Source organism: Cyprinodon tularosa, unplaced genomic scaffold (assembly GCF_016077235.1).
Source record: "Cyprinodon tularosa strain WSP-4 unplaced genomic scaffold, ASM1607723v1 ctg332, whole genome shotgun sequence".
Lineage (NCBI taxonomy): Eukaryota > Metazoa > Chordata > Actinopteri > Cyprinodontiformes > Cyprinodontidae > Cyprinodon > Cyprinodon tularosa.
Window position 1 is genome coordinate 766,385 of NW_024039044.1, and position 21,916 is coordinate 788,300.

General features: G+C 39.8%; 2 protein-coding genes across 2 annotated transcripts in view; both read left to right on the forward strand.

Annotated features, from left to right (window-relative positions):
- The first annotated feature begins 1,248 nt into the window (after nucleotides 1-1,248).
- slc10a3 (solute carrier family 10 member 3) lies at nucleotides 1,249-4,465 on the forward strand. The gene has a single exon (XM_038293939.1). It carries the CDS (start codon nucleotides 1,688-1,690, stop codon nucleotides 3,056-3,058), a length of 1,371 nt encoding a protein of 456 aa, XP_038149867.1. The 5' UTR covers nucleotides 1,249-1,687; the 3' UTR covers nucleotides 3,059-4,465.
- A 2,460-nt stretch (nucleotides 4,466-6,925) lies between these two features.
- LOC119789159 (Fanconi anemia group A protein) overlaps nucleotides 6,926-21,916 on the forward strand; it is a 37,299-nt gene continuing 22,308 nt past the window's right edge. The window contains exons 1-10 of the mRNA XM_038293953.1: nucleotides 6,926-6,976; nucleotides 8,636-8,794; nucleotides 11,082-11,194; nucleotides 14,198-14,294; nucleotides 14,851-15,002; nucleotides 15,445-15,540; nucleotides 15,889-15,962; nucleotides 18,644-18,753; nucleotides 21,012-21,122; nucleotides 21,231-21,276. Coding sequence (XP_038149881.1) covers nucleotides 8,734-8,794; nucleotides 11,082-11,194; nucleotides 14,198-14,294; nucleotides 14,851-15,002; nucleotides 15,445-15,540; nucleotides 15,889-15,962; nucleotides 18,644-18,753; nucleotides 21,012-21,122; nucleotides 21,231-21,276 — 860 coding nt within the window. The 5' untranslated portion in view covers nucleotides 6,926-6,976; nucleotides 8,636-8,733. The remainder of the gene's footprint in view (nucleotides 6,977-8,635; nucleotides 8,795-11,081; nucleotides 11,195-14,197; nucleotides 14,295-14,850; nucleotides 15,003-15,444; nucleotides 15,541-15,888; nucleotides 15,963-18,643; nucleotides 18,754-21,011; nucleotides 21,123-21,230; nucleotides 21,277-21,916) is intronic.

The window sequence follows — 21,916 nt, forward strand, 5'->3', positions numbered from 1 at the left end:
TTTTTTAGCTGTTTTAGTTTAACTTCCTCATTCATGAGCCCACCTTAAATGCGGCCAAAAAATGGGACGTTGTTTAGTCCTTAGAGCTAATCATGATCATTTTATTAAAGGTTCATTCGAATGTTGATCATGTTCCTCCAAATGTAAACTTAGAAGATGGATCTATTGTGTTTGTTCTCCTTATGCTCTGCAAACATCCCTGACCAATTGATATGGACTCCACCAGAACCCCTGTATGTGTATTAAAGTGTTTGTACCAAAATGTTAGCAGGACATCCCATTAAATTAGATTTTTCATGGGATGTGCCCATAGGTGGTGCGAGATGGGCCAAAAGGGGCCAGGATTGTTCTTTTGGGGAACTGGGAACTCTACTAAGAACAGAAACTGCAAAAATTTTAATCAAATTCAATTTTGCTTGAATTAAATTTATTTTCCCTTGATTTGAGCATTGAGATATGAAAATTTACCAATGGAATACAATGATTTACATTTAAAATAAGAAAATAAAACTCTATCAACTTTTCATATTAAATTCAGCCTTGAGCTCCAGTAGTATGTCATATATAAGATGTTATGATCAGGGGTCTGCAACCTTGGCTTTGTGGCTCACCTAAAATACTAAACAATGTATTCTTGCACTGTTTTTTTTTGTTGTTCTTTTTTTCTGTGCTCCCAAGAAAATTCACTGGCCCCACCACCCATTGGGTTATCCTGACAGATAGAATAATTATATTTTTATTTACATTGAATCTTAATATTAAGATTTAGCTTTAACAGCAGTATCATTGTTTTTATCTTTGTTAGTCATTGGTCTATTTTCTATGTATGTCAATTTTCTGTAAATAAAGCATGATTTAATTAAAATGAAATGTGATCCAAATCAGCAGCAGGTGTGGATTGAGAAGAAATTATTTTTTGAAGGATCCTAAATATAGCTATATGATCCTGTTTCATTTCTTTTTAAAAAGGCTGACAGTAATGATTTTGTGGGAAAGAAGGAATTCATTTATGATGGTTTATGATTCTCTTTATGGTTCACTTTACTCCTTTTAATTTCTGTTCTCTGGGATTTGTAGTCTGAAGGAACAAAAATGTGTTTAGACTGCCCTGGATAAATGTTTCATGTGGTACATTATGATAAAGAGATCATATCTAATCATTTTTAACGTAGTTTTTCTGCTTTCTGAACACATAAAGGGGCTTCCGGTCTCTTTTATTTTGAAGCGAAAGAACGCTTTTATTTTGGCATGCTTGACCGGAAGTCCTCATTTTCGTTGGGACACTTTGACGTTAACAGCTCTGGGCAGAAAGCTGCGATGCTGTCAGTTCTCATTAACCTGGAGGTAAAATGACCGAAAAACGAAGCGAGGCTCCGGTTCTTCCTGTCGGACTCTGAGCTGAGGAGCAACGGGCGGCTGTGGGTCGGATCCACGGGGCTTCCGCTGCACCGCTGGGCTCCGCCAGGTCTTCACAGGGCGGGGTGATGTTTAGGTTCCGGTATAAAAGCGGCACGAAAATGGGAACCAGACGAGACGAGGAGCCGGCTGACGACGCGGATCTTTTATCTCAGAGACAGGAATGAGAAGCTCGGCGTGAAGGAGGGGCAGGGCGGCGGTGTAACCGTCTGTGGAGGGCCCTGGCCGGGTTGAAGCGTGTCTCTGCCTCCGCCTCCTGTCTGTCACTGCTATGAGGACGCTTTTTACTCTCTGTTTGTTCCTGATCGGTGGAGCGGAGCGGGCGTGGGCCACCGGGAACCTGACCGTGGACAGCAGCACCGTCACCAACCGGGGGAACCACACCGGGTACATCACGATCGGTGACGGATCGTCGCAAGAATTTGAGTTTCCGGAAAACACGGAAGGGGTGATCGTGATCTCCAGTCGGTACCGGGGCTCCCCGACAGTTCGGGTTCGCTCTTTGGACCCAGAGGTCCTGTCCATCCTGAATGTGACGGACGGCGGCCAGACTGGACCCGCCGGCAGCTTTATCATAAACATCCGCTCCGGGTTTCCAGGCAGAGCTCCGCTGCACATCCAGCTGATGAACCTGGACAGGGACTCTTCCCCGGTTCTGATCGAGGAGAGAACGGATTACACCATCAGAGTGGAGCCCGGTGAGGACGACCAGGCCACCCGGCTGCTCCAGTCCGGGGGCTTGTCCCACTTCACGGAGAACCCGGTGCTGTTCGCCTTGCTGCCCCTCATCTTTGTCAACAAGTGTGCCTTCGGCTGTAAGGTGGAGGTGGAGGTTCTGCGGGGGCTGTGGAGGAGCCCTGTGCCCCTGCTGCTGGGGGTTCTGGCCCAGTTCCTGGTGATGCCGCTCTATGCCTACTGTGTGTCCCGGCTGCTCTCACTGCCCAAGGCGCTCTCCCTCGGCCTGGTCATCACCTGCTCTGCCCCTGGGGGAGGGGGTGGCTACCTGTACAGCCTGCTGCTGGGGGGGGATGTCACCCTGGCCATCTCCATGACGCTGGTGTCCACTGTGGTGGCCACGGCAGCCATGCCGCTGTCCTCTGCTCTGTATGGCCGACTGCTGGGCGTGCACGCTGCCCTCCATGTGCCATTTGTGAAGATATTGGGGACCCTCTTGTTCATCGCTATCCCCATCTCCTTGGGCATGCTGATCAAGCTTCGCCTGCCGGCTCTAACCCGTGTCCTGCTAGTGCTCATCCGACCCTTCAGTCTCGTGCTCATGATCGGTGGCATCTTCATGGCCTACCAAATGGGTGCGTCCATCCTGTCCAACGTCCAGCCCCAGATTGTTGCAGTTGGGGTGACTGTGCCTTTGCTGGGCCTCTTGGTTGGTGCCATCCTGGCCAGAATAGCACGCCTGGCCATACCACAGATGAAAACGGTGAGCATCGAGGTGGGCGTCCAGAACAGCCTGCTGGCTCTGGCCGTCATGCAGCTGTCGTTCCGGCGGGTGGAGGCAGACTTTGCATCCCAGGCGCCCTTTATCGTGGCGCTCAGCAGCACCTCAGAGATGTTACTTATCGTCCTGGGATACTTTGTCCAGCGGAGGCTGTGCCGCTCTGCTGACCTCAGGAGTGACGCCTGATTGTAGCGAAAGAACTTTCCTGAAGACTGAACTTTAATGGGACGTTTGTACTGCCTTGAAGGCGACCGACAGATCGAGTCCAGTCATCACTGTTGTACAGCGGACAGTGACAATGACTTTTTGTGCTTATTTTAATGTTGTTTTTGGTATGTTTTTTGATGAAAACCAAAGGCCTTTTACCCCCCCAAGACCTTCTTGTGTGTCGGTCCTTTTTTCAGATCAGATTATACTGTGAGGTATGTCGTGTTGAAATTCATAAGAAGAGAGAAGCCTATGACAGAAGATATTTTTCTACCAGACTACTTTTTGTAATCTTAAAATCAAAGACTGAAAATGTATCATGTTTACAAGTGATCTACGTGTCTTAGACTGGGAGGGGAACACCGTCGCTTCAAGAGGAAGCTCTCACAATCTACAGTACGAGAAACTTTTCAGAAAGTATTTGCCACTGATTGTGTCCTGGATGTTTTACATCCATGTACTTGAATATTTGCAAGTTATGAAAAGCCAATAAAAGTCCTTGTGAGAGCTTTAATTTATCAGCTGTTTGTTTTCTGATGATCATAACTAGAAACTATCTTGTTTTCCTGATGGTTCTGCTTAGGCCTGATAACACAGTTTGGCATGATTCAGGATTGCTTATTTCCCTTTTACCCATGAATAGACAAAAACTTTTACACAACGCTTGTCTCAATAACAAAATGTGAACCGTTACAGTTTGCTTAAGTATTCACTCCTCCTTAACCATTCTTTCCTTGCCTCCCAACATCAAGCTTGAATGTCCTTTATTCGGATTCTGTTCCGGACCAACACAAAGTCCAGAACTGAGGAAAAGTTCTTGATTCTTACAAATGAATGAAATTATAGTTTTTTTTCTTACCCTCCTTAACTATGAATTTCTTAAAACCAAATCCAGTGAAACAAACTCCATTAGCTGTGTGCCATTGAATGCATGAATGATTCAATTATTCTAAAAGGACATTTTTCAAATTTTTATTTTTAGAAAAAAAGTGTTGGGGAAAAAATGGACAACTAATATTCCCTTTCACTTGTTTATCAGTCAAATTAAGTCCTAATGATGTAATATGTAGACAAAATGTATGACGGGGTGTGAATACTTTCATAGCTGCCCTGAAAAGAGACAAATGAGGATGTTTAATTTTTCGCTAAACTTTGCATCTTAAGAACCTGAGTTTCTTCGGCTCACAGCTGAAAAAAAATGTTCTGTGAAAATGTTTCTAATTATCTTTGTGTATTTAAGTCTTTTAAATGTGTTTTTTTGTTGTTTTGCAAAGTGAAGGCCAACAAAACTGAGTGAGGAAGCAAACAACTAGAAAAGAAAGTAAAGAATTCCGGGAAGAGATGTGAGTTTACTTGAAAAGCATCATAAAAAATTGTTTTCCAGAGTTTATTGGTGTTTCTCTAATTTGTTGCAACACGGGGCGAGGTCCATGTTTTATCAGCTCTCTGCTGGACGATAACAAGTCGCATAATGTCTAATCAGAACTCATGAGTTTCACAACAAGAGAGCAAAGCTTTATCTTCCCCAACCTTAACAGAACATTGGTTGGTTTCATGGTAGAAAACAGAACAGATTGGCTGTTCTGGTCTGAACTCTCTGGATTGTTTCTCAACTGTAATTCCTCCAAAATCAGCTCATGGAAAATTTGTCTGGTTTAGGAACCCAGCCCTCCGGGTCTCTCAAAATGTTACAGAGTCAGAAAGAGGAAGTCTGAGTCATGACACCTTGCTCCTCCTCCTCTGCTTTGTTTAGTGCATAAACAGGAGCATTGTCACCTAAATCATAGCAAAACAAGAATAAATTATTATGCACAACCTTGCTCTCTTTTGACAAAATATGATATATTATGATAGTAAAGTAAAACTTAAATTAACTTTCAGTTCCTTTTTATATAAAGGTAAAAGGCATCTGAAAAAATGCCACAGTGTCTAAGAAATACTTTATGAGGGGGACTGTGCTTTTTAAATCGACTTATTTTAACTATACTTTTGTTTTGTGTAGGAAATTCAGTCCATTTCCTGACAGAATGTATCATGTTGATAAAGGAGATTAAATAAAAGTCAATTTTCCCAGTCCTGTGGGAAACAGAGAGCAGCAAGTGATCATTTGAACGCAAAGAGAGGCAACATTTCTCTGTGTGATTTAATTACTTATGTAGGATGGCAGTGGTCCAAGCATAGCTTTACCAAAACAAAAAAACTATGTCCCAGCCTCCTGGTGGACAAAAATGGCCATCCCACAGGAAACTGCAACTTACAACAATGGGTCAAGGTTCTACACACTGGAAAAAATCTAAATCTAAATAAGTCATCTTTTCTTATTATAAGTAAATTTTTTCTTGGATTATGGCGGTAAAAGAGAAATTTTGCCAATGGAACAAGACAATTTACACTTAAGAAAACACAATTGCATTGTCTTATGTAAGGTGCATATTATCTAAGTATCTTATTTTAAGAGTAAAAATACTCATTCCATTGGCAAACTATCTAATTTACCTACTCAAATTAAGGGTAAATACTCTTCATTTAAGACATTTTTACTTATTTCTAGATCATTTTTCTGGGGCAGTCAATAATAACCCTTAGAGAAGCATGATAAGCAGTCAATCTTTCAAAGATATTTTGAGCTGAGGTGTTCTTTACTAACAGGTCTCAATGAGATAGATAAAAATGTTTGAGTAGCACCTTTCTCACCTCAAAAGAAAAAGTTTGTTTCAAAAATAAAAAAAAAACCCTAACTATCAAAAAAGTGAGGGAGTCATCAAGTAAAAAAAAATGTAAAAACATGATTAGATAGGTAGGTAGATGGATAGATCATAGCTAATGTACCGTCTAATATATTTTGTTCCTTATTAACTCTACACGAATCCAGAAGTATTAAACTTGGGATGTTTACACTCTCATGTATAATATTGTTGCTTTGTAACGTTCAATTCAGTTTTTTTATATAGCGCCAGTTCACACCACATGTCATCCCAGGCACTTTACAGTTCACCAGATCATCCAGTCAAATTGATTTAAAGTTTTCTATCTAAAAGAAAAACAGCTGATCGCATCGACTCATTGACTGGATGAAATCCCTCACACTAAGCACGCTTGTAGTGACAGTGGAGAGGAAAAACTCCCTTTTGACAGGAAGAAACTTCCAGCAGAACCAGGCTCAGTGTGAGCGGCCTTTTGCCGAGGCCGACTGGGGTTCAAGGAGACAGAAGCAGAGATACAAAAAGCAACAATCCAGGAAAGACACAGCTGTCCAGCCAAGCTCCAAGCCAGCTCCCATGTCGGAGGATGAAGAGAGCACATCCACCCCGTCACAGTCAAAGAAACAGGACACTGGAAAAACAGGCCGATCTCCAACATCTATAAACAAGGGTGTTGATGGCAGCAGTAAAGCTGATATTTCTCTCCATGGTGGTGTCACAGTCAAACAGGAACAGACGAGGCGAAACTACTATGAGAAAAGGCAGAGAGGGCATAACGTTACAGAATAAACAAACAGATTCTGCAGAATGGAAGAATAGAGATAGAATGAAGCAAAATGAGGAAATAGTCCCTATGTCCTCCAGAAGTCTAAGCCTACAGCAGCATAACTATAGAGATAGCTCAGGATAAACTGAATCACTCTAACTATAAGCTTTATCAAAAAGGAAAGTTTTAAGCCTACACTTAAAACGTTCTTTGCAGAAACAAACTACTTAAAAAAGATACAATAATAATTGAAAAAAACATTTAAAGTATTTATATATTTTACGTTTTGTATATCATCACGAGCCAATAACAGTTCTAACTCTAATCCCAGAATGCTTTGGGGTCTTACCTGATTGGCTGAAGCTCCGACCAATCAGAGAGGGAAGCGCGAAGAGGGAAGACAAACATGGCTACCTCCTGTTGAGCAGAAAGAAACCGGTGTGCCTGAGGATCATGTGAAGGACGTTTGGGCATGGCTGTTTTGAGTGCTAATGTAAAATGTCTTAGGAACCTGAGTCAGTTAGGAAACAGGAATCTATTCTTGTGGGCTATGGTCAAGTGGGTTTAATAGGTGTGACAAAACGGTTGTGTCAGTCTTCTAGGCAACTATTAAACACTACATGAAAAAACACAGGAAAAAACAGTGTTATTCACTGTTCAAGGGGTCTGTTCTGAACAAATAGAGTGAGATTCATTCCATCATTTAACACCAAACTGAATTTCAGAACTATTCAAGCCGAAATCAGTACAGACTCTCATTACAAAATTGTAAATTTAATTCCTTAAAAACAACCCTCATAAATTGTTCCTACACAGTTTAAGGTTCCTACAAATCAAATAAAAAGAATGTCTAAAACTTTCCTGTTTAGCAAAATTGATAAGGCAAAGCTTACGGGTATCTAACAAATTACGTATAAGATTCATGCTATCTATCTATGGAAACTATCATAGATCTATCTAGTAGTTCCTTTGTATCTATCCATCCTAAAAAATTTCCCGAAAAGAATTTTGAAAAATAAGCGGTGCATACAAGTATAAAGTGTTCGTGGTTTTTGGGAAGACAACTGGGACACGGGAAGACTGCTCCTGACATTTTGATCAGTCCTTATTATTAATTTTTTTTAGTAAGAGCATCAAGCATGTTCTGTCTCTTACATAGGGAATGTTCAACAATTCTTGCCATCCTTTTCCTCACCATTGAGAGGATTTTTTTGTTGTAAAATGAAATTTAGGTTCCCATTGTGCGTCTGATGCTTGTTTGTCCATAGGGTGTAAAGGGTTGTGGAATGGTGATGGGAGATGTGAAGTCTTTGTTAGTAGTGAAGTGGAGACCCAATGAAGCGTTAATTTGCTCTGTTATTGTGGTGGGGTCAACTCTCATCTGTTCTCGGCCTATCGCTGCTGGCCAAAAGCACAGCCGTAAATGCGTCTGGGTGTTTAAATGCAGTTCATTTAAAAAATTAAATTATGAGGTGCTTGGATCGAACCACGCTGAACTAGCTTCCGCAAAAAGGATCCTTCTGAGTCAGAAAAACCCAAACCATACCCGTTAACACTCCACGTGCAAAGATTAAACCTCCTAGAGATGTCACAAAGTTTTATGAATCATTATTGTTTAAAACAATTTTATTTTTCTTATCATGGCATAAAAAGGATTAAGAAAGTTAATTATTTACTGCACAGCTCATAAAAAGAAAAAAAAAAGCGTTAAAGAAAAAGGTCCAATATTTATTTTAAACTGCGTGGCCAGCATAAATACCTGACATAAAGATTTGAAACATGGGAGATGGTGAAGTATGAATGGAGGACCGATGGGACCATCAGAAACTGGTCAGAGTTAAGATGACCTAGAGTAAATTAAAATTATATGGGCAAATGTGATTTAGTATTATGTTGGTTTAAGTTACACAGGTTTTTTTTTTTTTTTTTTTTTTTTTTTTTTTTTTTTTTTGTTTTTTTTTTTTTTTTTTTTTTTTTTTTTTGGGTGAATCGTTTTCTGTTTTCTTGCTTTACTCCATATCAGTTGGTGGCGGTAATGCACAATTCACAAGCCTGCCAACCGCCATAAAACCCCATAAGAAGAAGAAGAAGAAACCGGTGTCCCTTAGGACAGCTGTTAAACAGCAGTTAGGGAACTTAAATATTTCAAACCTTCTCATTTCAGTCCGGATATTATTTCTGGGCCTATGTCCCTCAGTGGGTTTTATGGGCCGGTGTCGCAGAAACGGTCTGTGTCCAGTCTTCTCGGTGAGTCGGTTTATTTAACTACTACATGCTAAATATCACTACAGGTAAACATGAGCGCTGTGTTTATTCATCTGCTCTCAGGCGACCCGTTTGTGTTGTTCTGAGCAGAGGATGTTAGGAGATGGAAGATTTAACCTGTTTAACCCAGACCGATTTAGAACTAATTTCAGCCTGAAAATAAGTACATAACTCCTCAGTTATCAGGACTTGTAACATTTAATTCCTGTGTAAAAGCAACATCTTAATGTTTGTTTCCCTACACTTTAGTTTATTAGGTTCCTACCAAAAACAAAATAAAAATTTTGAAGTGTTAAAACATTTGCCTGTTTTAAGACTAAATTGATAAGTGTTGAATTTCACAGTCTATCTATCTATCTATCTATCTATCTATCTATCTATCTATCTATCTATCTATCTATCTATCTATCTATCTATCTATCTATCTATCTATCTATCTATCTATCTATCTATCTATCTATCTTTCTTTCTCTTTCTTTATCTATCCATCCATCCATCCATCCATCCATCATAACTTATCCTGAATGAATTGTTGATAAAAATCAGTCCATACACCAGACTGAAGGTGTTGTGGTGGTGTTTGGGGGAAGAACTGGGGACCTGGGCTACATTGCTGCTCTCCTCCCTTTGGTGAGCAGCCCTTATTTATTATTATTTTTTTTTTAAGAGCTCAAGCTGTCTGTCCTCTTGACACTGGGGGATCTGGAGTTTTCCACCTAGGTCTTTGGGCCTGGGCCTGTTTTTCCTCGGGGGATTGGTCCATAGACCAGGGAGGATATTGTTTGTGTGAGGATTGTAAGAATATGTTTAGTGTCTGCCTCTCTGTGCGTCTCTGTTGAGTGCTTGTATCTGTCCATATGGGTGTAAGGGTGGGATTGTGTGAATGTGACTGGATGAATGTGAATTTGTCTTTGTCTACTTGTCAGGTTGAGTGAATGAGCTCACCGCCAATGAGAGGTGCCTGTGTCTTGTGGCTCCCTGACGGTTCTTGTGGTGCGGGGTGGTCACTGTCTCATTCCTCGTTCCTGCCGGGCCGGACCTATGCCTCCTGGCCCAAACGCACCTATTTCTGCCTTTGTTAAACTGGCTGTTTGGCTGGTTGTTTTTAAACTGGTCAGCTGGCTCATTTAAATAGATATTAACATTCATGAGGTGCTTTGGATCGACCATCTGTGGCTGAAGTCTCAGGTCTTTCGCAGCATATAACAGATTTTCTTCTAGGATGGTCCTGAATTTAACACCATCAATTTTCCATCACCTGTGAACAGCTCCACTGTTTCTGCTAAACGATAACCTTCCCCTAGCATGATGCTGCCACCACCATGTTTTATGATGCATTGGTGCATTGTTTAACTATATTTTATTTATGTGCATTAGAGTCAAGGTGGCTGAATACAAACCCAGGATTCTTACCCAGGAAAGCTTGGAACTTCCTTCTCACCAGCTCCTCATAGAGGAAATTGCAAATGAAGAACAAAGCATTTTTGTCTATAAGAAAATAGGGTGCCATTTTATTTATTTATTTTAAACCTGTCGTGTTTTGTTTATTCTCAGTCATGGCAACCACAAAAACGGACTTAAATCAGGGGTAACCTTACAGATAACTGTAAAACAGTAGAAACTCTGAATTGGTTTCCTTTCACCCTTTACACTAAACTTTTACTCTGTCTTTTTCTGTCACATAAAGATTAAACACATTAAAGATTGAACTTTTGAAGGGGATGTTTGGCAATATTCTTGTTGGTCTCCTTTTTTGGTCAGCTCATATAATACTCAGCCTATTAGTGCTGGTACTTATTTTAATATTTCTGGGTCAATTTATGGATAAACATCTTGAGATTCCTCCCTCTGAAAGTTTTTTTTCTTCTAACCTGTCATCCAAGGCCAACAATCTAATGCTTAAACACCCACTCTGAGCTCTAAGGACCCCATTGACAGGTTGCATGCTTTAACCCTGCGCCACTACTCTGCCCACTGACTCTATTTATAACAATGCACAACAGTGTCTCCACCTGCTGGAAAACCTGGGAGAAGATTTTATCTCTGGTTGGTAGAATCGTTGTTTTATCCTGATACAAATTTTCACTGCAGACAGATTCCTGTTTGGTAGTGGTGAGGTATAAAAAGTTAACATCTTAAAGTCATCAAAGGAGTTTTCTAACCAGAGCCAGAGATGTTGACCTCTCATGATGTTTCACTTGTCAGATTGTTTACCAGCTTCAAATGTTCCTTCATAATTTATTTTATTTCTCTTTTGGTTTGGTTTCAGCTGGCCGTGTGATAAAGAAGCCAAAGCATGAAGATGGTCAACAGCTGCAGGAGGCAGCGATCCAGCTGCTGGATCAGCATCAGAACCTCCGCAGCCTCTTCCAGGAGCTGGAGGTGAATGATGGTCAGAGAAAAGATCTGGGTAGTTCCAACAGAAATGTCCCACTTATTGGGAGACCGGACAAAATTTGAACAAAGTGGTATACAGATCAGGAACGATATCCTGCACGTAACTTGGATATAACCTAAAAACAGCGTTCCCCTTTAAGTAGTCAAGAGGAGATCCCCAGAGACCGGACCGACCAAGACCGGACCGTTCTTAATTAAACAAATGAAATGCTTTGTCGTATGTACTAGGGTTGTCAAAAGTATCGATACTGAAACGTTGTATCTGGATACAATACTCGTTTTTAAAAGTATCGATACAGTGCCGCCACCACCAGTGGCACCTAAACAGTCATTCATCTAAAGTGCAGAATAGAGGACAATGCACTTTCAGAACACTGTGTGATTGAATAATTCTGTGCACCTTTCAGTTTCAGACTTTTTTTTTGTAAGAGGTGCAGCTGCTGAGAATTATTTTTGTTTCTTAACCGGTTCGGCTAGTGTCATTGTTATATGTGCAAAGCATAGCAAATGAAGGAAAACTTAATTTTAATTTTATAAGTTTTTTTATCAAGCTTGCTTAATATTGTGCACAGCATACAACCTCAAAATATTGTTCTTATTGTTTATTGTATTTATTTATTGTATTTTATTTATTAATGAACATATTTCTGTAGAATTTTGGAGTCTTTGTTTTTATCCTTGTGGTATCGAAAATGGTATCAAGTATCGAATATTTTCCTTAATATCGGTATCGAGTTGAGGAGTTTAGTATCGTGACAACCCTAGTATGTACCCATGTTAAGGTCTAGCCAAACCTTTTTCTCCTCACTTATTGACTCCACTTTAACCCATGATGCTGAAGGTGGAAATTTTTAGAGCTTCTGGAATGCTGACATTTTACTGCTGTCAGACTACAGCTGTGAAAGACAGAGGGCAGATTAACTGACAAATGCTATTAGAACTCTGAGAATTAAATGCAGTAATTCAGTTTGCTTTTGTGAGCATTCAAGTTGAACAAGATTCCCCATCACCTTGCCCAAGAGCATCTCACTTTGAGCTGAGGAAGAGTGCTGGTGATAATATAAAAAAAAATTATAAAGCTTTTAATTTGACGTAAGAATAGAAAAAAAGGCTATATGAAAAGATGGACCTTTCTCTAGTACCATCAGTCCTGTGGTTCCAACCCCCGACATACTATCTGTATGATTAAGTTTCACACCTGTGTTTGGAAAAGGCATCAAGAGCAGGTGCAGGAAAGAGGAGAGACAGACAGCGGGATGAGTTGAAAAAGGAAAATGGTAGCAAAAGATCATTTCATAGTCGTAAGCTACAGTGGGGCCAAAAAGTATTTAGTCAGCCACTGATTGTGCAATTTGTCCTATTTAGAATAATAAGAGAGGTCTGTAATTTTCATCATAGGTACACTTCAACTATGAGAGACGAAATGAGGGAAAAAAAATCCAGGAAATCACATTGTAGGATTTTAAAGAAGTAATTTGTAAATTATGGTGGAAAATAAGTATTTGGTTAATAACTAAAGTTCAACTCAATACTTTGTAACATATCCTTTGTTAGCAATGACAGAGGTTAAACATTTCCTTTAAGTCTTCACCAGGTTTACACACACTGTAGGTGGTATTTTGGCCCATTCCTCCATGCAGATCTCTTCTAGAGCAGGGATGTTTTAGGGCTGTCACTGGGCAACACAGACTTTCAACTCCCTCCCCAAATGTTCTATGGGGTTAAGGTCTTGAGACTGGTTAGGCCACTCCAGAAATGCTTTTTACAGATCCACTCCTTTGTTGTCTGGGAAGTGTGTTTGAGATCCTTGTCAAGCTGGAAGAGCCAGCCACGTTTCATCTTCAAGGCTCTTACTGATGGAAGGAGGTTTTGGCTTAGAATCTCACGATACATGGCTCTGTTCATTCTTCCCTCAACACGGATCAGTTTTCCTGTCCCCTTTGCAGAAAAACAGCCCCAAAGCATGATTTGTCCCCCCCATGCGTGACAGTAGGTATGGTGTTCTTGGGATGCAACTCTGCATTCTTCTTCCTCCTAACACGACGAGTTGGGTTTTTACCAAAAAGTTCTATTTTGGTTACATCTGACCACATGGAATTCTCCCAATCCTCTTCTGGATAATCCATATGCTGTCTGGCAAACTTTAGGCGGGCCTGGACATGTACTGATTTGAGCAGGGGGACACGTCTGGTGCTGCAGGATTTCAGTCCCTCTGTAGTGTAGTGTGTTACTTATGGTAGCCTTTGTTACTTTGTTCCCAGCTCTCTGCGGGTCATTCATCAGTTCCCTCCGTGTAGTTCTGGGATTTTTGCAAACCTTTCTCATGATCATTTTGACCCCATGGGATAAGATCCTACAGTGTGATTTCCTGGATTTTTTTTTCTTATTTTGTCTCTCACAGTTGAAGTTTACCTAAGTTAAAAATTACAGACCTCTCTCATTATTCTAAGTAGAAGAACTTGCACAGTCAGTCGCTGACTATATAAAACTTTTTGGCCCCACTGAAATTATGGACATTCATGCTATTAAATATGATTGATTGACTGGACTACTTCGAAATGGTACCCCAAAATATTGTGTTTATCAAGTTTGGTAGGTGTTTTAATATAAGGTTCATAGGCTAAGGAGGCCCTTGTTGTATGAGAAGGAGAAGGGCCTCAAAACTGTTCTGGGCACCTGATTAGGGAGCACAGTCCCTCAGGATTCATGATCATAGGCAACAGTAACGTTGTTTTTTTTGTTGTAATTTTTCCTGAGGTGGCTGCTCTCTTCTGTTGCTGTTAAGTCACATTCAGGTTTAGTTTTTTGGGGGGGAATATGCATCTGTGGTTGAAGATCAAAGAAAGGGGGGCATTTTCCTAAGGTTGACAAAACCTTTTGAGTCCAGAAGCTTGGCCCAAGATGAAGTTATCACATGTTGGTGTCGAGCTAGTTTGTTTAAGTGGGGATCTTCCTCCTATAATATATATGTGTTTCTGATGTTTGCAGAGCCCAGATCCAGGTAACATTTTCTCCCCTCAGAAACAAGAGCAGAACCAGGCAGGATCTGAGGCTAACCCCAATCACATCTCAGGATGGCTGCTGGGTGAGTGGGTAACTCATTAAAGCACTCAAAATATATACTTGTATATATTACTGAATAGGACATCTCCTATTAGCCCCTATAGCTAGTGGCGTGTGAATTCAGGCACTAAACACTGAGTCTGGTCAATAAAACCATGTATGAGCTGCATTTCTCACATAAAAGGGTTACAGGTGTTGTTTTCTTATCCAGTTTCTACCAAATGTGGCTCAAACTAAAGTTGGGAAAATTGAAGAGGTTATGGTGTAAAGAAAAAGCCATAAGCATTTTAGCAACAGTGCATTAATGCTATGACAGGGGCACCAATTACATGATAGAGATGCTGTTGGTTGTTTTTAAAGCTCAAGTTGTGGTTATTGTACAGTTTGTTAATGTTTGGTCTTGATGCAAAAATGTCTAAACTTAAGACTAATAAAGGCTTCCTTCCTTCCTTCCTTCCTTCCTTCCTTCCTTCCTTCCTTCCTTCCTTCCTTCCTTCCTTCCTTCCTTCCTTCCTTCCTTCCTTCCTTCCTTCCTTCCTTCCTTCCTTCCTTCCTTCCTTCCTTCCTTCCTGTGACAGGGAGTGAGCTGAGGCGTCGGGCTGAACAGCTTGGTGTCTCTGTGGGAGTGATGTCAGTAAAAACAGTTTTGGAGAGACTGACAGAGATCACTGATGGACAGGAGGAGATGGATGAGAACAGATGCAGAGAGATGCTTACATCCTCTCAAAGAGTGAGTCTCTGCCAGATGGATTTTAACCCACGGCTGCAAACTTCATCTACTCCACTTGTTGTTTTAGGCCCTGCTGATGTTTTAGTGAAGAACACAAACAAATTCTAAAAAAAAGAGACCCCTGGTGGCAGCTTGTTCTGCTGATCTCCTGTAGTTGTGGTGTTTTGTATTTTAAACCTATTGTGTTTATTCAGTCTTCTTTGAAATGTAACCTGTATAGAAATTGACTGCATTTAAACATGTTTTTTTAAGTTGATGTTGCATCAAAAAAAAAAAATCAATGCACTCTTAAAAATGGTTCCTTCTGAGCTTTTTTAAAATCTGATTTTGTTCACAGCAGCGTTTGCCCTAGTGTTAATATTTTGTACACGCTGAATATTTTTGTATGGTGCTTGTGTTGCAGATGTTTTGATAGATTCTGTCCTCTCCTTCTCCTTTGCAGATGCAGCTCCGTGTTCTGTTGGAGTCCACCAAAGAGCTGCTTTCTCAAGGAATCCTTTGCCCCAAACTGCTCTGGATGGAGCACAGACGAAACCAGGTGCTTAGACTCTCTGTATGAGGAATCCACTTCTTATTGCTGAGATGTTGTTCAATGATGAAATATAGATTCAGTCCTCATTGTTTTAGGATTTATTGAATTTTGTCTAGCTGAGATTGAAAAATACAACAAAAATCTAATGTTTTCTTCTGGGTTTGCTGCTCTTTTTTTCAATGAAACTTGAGGTATCTCAGAGAAAACTAAAACGAGCTCAGGTCATTACAGTATTAGAATATTTTAAGCTGGTAATCTTCCGTATTTTAACTCTATTTAAGGGATAGCTGAACAAAAGAATCTTAAACTTGGTAAACCTCAGCCGTAACCAAAATGTTTTTTTCTGTTTTTCAGAAAAATCCCAAACTAGAGTTGATTTACCATCTTCACCTTTACAACATCCTTACATTGGACTCCATCATAGAGAGGTGATACCTTAATGCATCATTATGAAAGCCATTGATGTTTTTTTTTTCCAGAAGGCTTTAGTCCCAATTTAATCATTGACATTTTTGTGTGTGTTCATCGTATAATGATGTCATAAGGCCAATAGCTGTCTGGATTCAGCAAAGCAGTTGGGAACTCTTTTTCTACCTGCGAAAGGTGAAGGGAAATGTGCCAGGAACAGGAAATAGGGTCTAAAATTTAGGGTATTTGGATCACGCTTTTCTGTGGCAGCTCCTAAGATGTGGAATTTGTATTGAAATCTGATTACCGGTAAAATTGATATTTGCGTCCGAGTTTAGCTGGAGTTTTTTTTATTTTTTTTTTATGTATGACTGGTTATGCATGTTTTTTTCTTTTTTTATAATTTTATTGGATTTTAATATTCTGTTTTTGTTGTCAGTGATTTTAAGTCTTCTTGTGTCCAGAACCTCGTTCCTTTTAGTCGTATAGTTTATAGTAAAGACCTTAATAATAGAACCTCACTTCTGCTAAAAAAGATTAGATGAACCTTTTCCCCTCAAAATTCCCAACATTTATGACAATATAAAACTTTTGGGTTTTTTTTCTGCATTCTTAGAAAAATATTAGAAATAAAGAAACTAGGAAAACACATTTAAGGAAGTATTCACAGCCTTTTCCATGGGTTAAGCTGAGGTGCCGCCCGTTCCCATAGGTTATTCTTTAGATGTTTTTACAGCTTTGAGTCTAAATGTACAGAAAACAGTTTCTTGGACATAGATTTGGAAAGACTCTTCCTAGAACTTGCAGGCTGTATGAACTGATTGGTTACGGTAGAAGGTCCTTCGTCAGGAAGGTGACCACCATGGCATCATTTTCAACAAACGCTGCTTAACAGGGGCGTGCACACATAGACACTAGGTGGTGCTAAAGCACTAGAAAGTTGCCCTTTTGAAACTCGTTTTTTTTATTAATTTTTTTTATTAATATTATTAAGATTTTACTGAGGTCGGTTTTGAAATGATCTTTTGAAAACCTGAGCCATTAAAAACGACTGAAACAATGCCCCGAAATGAGCCACCTCCTTGCGCACACCCGACCAGCCTATCTCTCTTCCTTTTTCACATGCACTCTCGTGGTCGCCCGCAGGGCATGCCAGATGCGCAGCATCATAGCAGTTCAGTAAGCATCTTCAGATAGCAGGAACGGTCGCTGACAGACTGCTTCTCCCGTGTCCCATTAGCCAGGTAATATACAGATCAATCAAAATCGTTTTGTTGTGCATTAAAATGTCTCATTCAGCAGCACCAAACAAGCATGTTTGCCGACTGGTCACCTGATAAACTAGTTAGGCTAGATAAAGTTTTACACTGTAGCCCAAGTCAATGACAGATAACGTGAGGACGACCACGTAGAGTTTGCAATTGCAAATCTATGTGTTAGGACAGACGTTTTCTGTTGTATAGGTTTTGTTAGGCAACATAAATTAACACATTTTGGTCTCTTTATTGTCTTAATTGTATATTGATTTAGTAATTGCAGCACAATGCCAAGAAAAGAAGGGTTAATCGTATTGAAAAATCTTAAAAGCTGTTCGCATTTTATTAAGTGGTTTGTACAAAATCAGTAGGTATTAAAATAGCTATTATTTTGTAGGCTACCATAAGTCATATCCACGTCACAAGACTTCCCTAATAGCCCATTATTTAAACTAATGTGGCATATTTGTTAAAGCTATTATTATTATTATTGTCATGATGGTTATTATTATTATATTGTAGCCAGTCACAGCAAGGAAGCTCTATACCATCAACATCTAACAGGACAGGAGATGAGGAAGAGTTCAGGGAAGACACAGAGACAGAAAAAGACCAGGATGAGGGAGAACAGATGGATGAGGGAGAGCAGATGGGTGAGGGAGAGCAGATGGGTGAGGGAAAACAGGCAGATGAGCCAGATGAAAGAAGAAGAAAGATGAGCTTTAGTCTGTTCTGTTGCTGGTGTGACTTTTTTCCATTGAAAACTCACGTTTAGACAATGTTACAAATAAAAGTTAAATTTCATTCAACATGCGTGTGTATTTTTTAAAAAATAATTAAGTGTTCCACGTGTGCCAAAAAGTGCCCTCCCCCCCTCCTGAGCACCTGCCCCCAAAATTTCTGTGCACGCCTCTGCTGCTTATGGCTCTGAATACTTATGTAATTCATTATTTAGTTTATATTTATTTGCAAAAATCTTAAGTGTTTCTATATTGTTACTATTGGATGATGTTTTTAGGGTTTTGTTAACAATGAATCACTGCATCTTCTTGCTCATAGCCTCCTCTGGATCTTTACTATAAGTTAGAAGGTAGTTTGTTGTTTCCTTATTTGTGTCACATTCAGACTGTAGGCCTGCTGTGCTGTAATGGCTCCGCCCACATTGCCAATGGTCTTAATAGGGATCAAAAACCACACATTTAGAGAAGAGTCAACATGGGATTCTCCAGGATGACTATACTTTTTACCAACAGAAAAAGGGACATGGTGAGACTTGCTGAACCCAGATCATCTCAGTCAATACTTGGGAGGTCATTGTAGCAGCATCAAGATGTTTAAATCCATTTCCATAATCTTTCACAGCTCTGTCAGCCATTTAAACACATCTTCAACAAAAATCCTCTATCCAGTGTCATTCATTTCCTCCTCTTTTGTCTGTGTTTCAGTGATGAAAGTGTTAGATCATGGCTGCCACGCCAGGTGAAGGCTCTGTGCGGCTGGACGTCGCCGCAGGACGAAGAAGAGACGACACAAATCCTCCAAAAAGTTTTGTTGAGTATGGACATATCTTCTACATCAGACCTGTGTGAATCCTGATTAGTTCAGATTTAGCAAATACATTATTGCCTTTAACTTGATGGGCCCTGAAGTGGCAGTCAGATGGAGGCATGTAGATACACACAAAGGTGACAATGATAATAAAAAAAGACGAGATCAATTTTTCTGATAAAATTATAGTTTTAGACCCTGGAACATTTTCATGGTTCTTTGATTTTCAGGCTGATGCTGCTTTACCCTCCTAGAACAGCCGGTATCCTCTTGAGCAGTCAGCTGCTCACTTGCTACAGCAATAATTTACTTGTTACTGCTGAGAATTTATGTGCGTGGATGGGTGAATAACTGAATGTAATGTGAAGTGATTTGTTAAAGGAGAAGTTCGGTTTTTAACACTTTTAGCCCATTTTCTGTAGTGTCCAGGATGAAATCGAATGATCGACACCAAAAGTTTGACAATTGCTCCTGTCTCTGCTTTTTGGCTAATTTAGAATCACCCCCTGGCTGCTTTAGAATGGCTAGCATAGAGCATGTCCTATAATGTCCTTAAAACAACCTTAAACGTTCTTTTTTTAAAATATGCTACTCACCGGGTCGTCAGCGCTGTTCAATGACGTTCCAAAAAAAGTTTCGTAAAGAAAAAACGTTCCTGTAGTGTTTTATTTAGCATTTTGTAAATCCCATTGAGTTCTGTAGGAATAGTCAATATTCCGCTGCCACCGGAAACGGAAATGGGGCCTGTTTACACAGTTGTAGTCTTTTCGCTTCACTCTGTGTACTCCGACGTCGAGGTGCTAACGTCTCTGTTAAACACTTTAAAAAACTCTGAAAATGGAATACGAAAGCTGGATTCTTGATTCTCGACGTCGGAGTACACAGAGTGAAGCGAGAAGACTACAACTGTGTAAACAGGCCCTATTTCCGTTTCCGGTGGCAGCGGAATATTGACTATTCCTACAGAACTCAATGGGATTTACAAAATGCTAAATAAAACACTACAGGAACGTTTTTTCTTCACGAAACTCTTTTTGGAACGTCATTGAACAGCGCTGACGACACGGTAAGTAGCATATTTAAAAAAAAGAACGTTTAAGGTTGTTTTAAGGACATTATCGGACATGCTCTATGCAAGCCATTCTAAAGCAGCCAGGGGTTGATTCTAAATGAGCCAAAAAGCAGAGACAGGAGCAATTGTCAAACTTTTGGTGTCGATCATTCGATTTCATCCTGGACACTACAGAAAATGGGCTTAAAGTGTAAAAAACCGAACTTCTCCTTTAAAGTCTTCTGACTTGAAAAATGCTCTATATAACTACAGGCCATTTATATTTAGACTGGTAAACACCAGGACAGCAGAGAGATGTGTTTATTAAATCCAAGAGCTCTTCATTCCATTGCAGGGGGTGTGAGGATAACAGACTCGTCCAATAAAACCAAATCATAGATCATTTTACCATAGAAATTATGCTTTGTTTTCATTTTTTAAACATGATGAAGCTCACTCAGACTGAATGGAGAGCTTCTGAGAACGTCTGTTTTCAAGTCTTGCAATAGATTTTCAGATGTAACTAAGTCTGGACTTTGACTAGGCCATCTTAACCCATAAATAAGCTTTGATCTTAACCAGGAGTTTTCCAGTCAGGGACCACTGTCCTGCAAGGTTTAGGTATTCACACACCTGACCTTGGTGTCCGATGAGGAGTGAAATCAGTCATATGATGAAGGTGAGCTGAAGAAGAGATATGAAATATCAAGTTTTCTTATCTTCAGTAGTGGCAGCTTCCCAGTCCCTGCAGAAGAATGTAATCCCCACAGCATGATGCTGTCACCTCTGTGTTTTACTAATACTGTTCATACCTGGTGTTGCACGTTTCTGCCGATGTGATCACAAGTGGTTTCCACCTTATAAGGAGAGCACCCCAGCTAGCTGCTTTATGTCAAATAGATCAGGTCAGAGCTACCTGACCTTCACAGATGTTTCTGGAACATCTCAGATACATCAAATTACTTAATCTACATTAATATTCTGATCTGACCCTGACATTCCCATGGAGTTATCCTGAATTGCTTCCAATTCACTATGATCTTCAGCTTTTAGTTGGTCTGTCACAGAAACTCCATAAAAAGGATTTTAGTTGCTGATTAAAATGTTTGAGAAGGTTTAGCAGGTATGAAGCCCTGAACAATCTGAGGTTTAGCTTGTTTGTTCTAGTCCTGGTTAGATCTGATGTGTTTATCTGCTCCTGTTGTTCTGTTTAGTGGTGGCTGGAGTCTTGGTAGGAGCAGCGTTTGAGGTCAGACCAGATCTGGCAGCTCCAGAAAGGAAGATCTCACTGCTGTGCAGCTCAGTGCTGGATGACATGCTGTTCTGTGAGTCTACTTGTTCTTGTAAAGTTTAATTCAGAACCCTAAGCCGAACTCAAGAGTTTTGGAAATAATAATATGACTTTATCTTTTTTTTAATTTTTTTTATTTAAGGGCTTCTGGAGACGGAGGAAAAATGTGATAAGGGCGCAGAGAAATGGTTTTGTATTATCTTTTTGTACTTTACATGCTAAGGGTTTAAAGGAAAGGGGATGGAAAACTGGGATAAAAAAAAAAAAAAAAAAATATATATATATATATATATATATATATATATATATATATATATATATATATATATATATATATATATATATATGGGATTAAATGTGTTGATGACGGTTGGGAGGAGATCATGAATCAGCTCTCAGTTGCTTCTCATCATTGGTGTTGGAGTAGCTGAGGTCAGACAGAAGTCAAAGTAGACTATTCTGTGTTAAGAGAACATCATGATGCACAGTGAGGGTACAGATCAGATGGAGGAGAGCTTTAGGTAGAAGACAAAGAAAGGTTAGAAGGTAAACAGAGGATGTGATTGGACAGCAAACCTACAAGCAGTTTTGAAGGTTAAAGATAATATCCAAGGTTATTATCTTTAAATAAAACAAATGAAGCAACAAAAACTAGAATTGAAAAAATTTTAGTTAACTCAAATAGAATAAAAACTAGCCCTTGTAAAAACAAAGAAAAACTAACTGAAACTGTTATAGTAATGTCTTTGTCTTAATTATAATTCGTGTTGCACTGATGTTATTTTTTTGGCACCGATACCCGATACCTGGCTGTGCAGTATCGGCCGA

Coding starts and splice junctions, on each gene's coding strand:
- slc10a3 (XM_038293939.1), top strand. CDS start 1,688: ATGAGGACGCTTTTTACTCTCTGTTTGTTCCTGATCGGTGGAGCGGAG.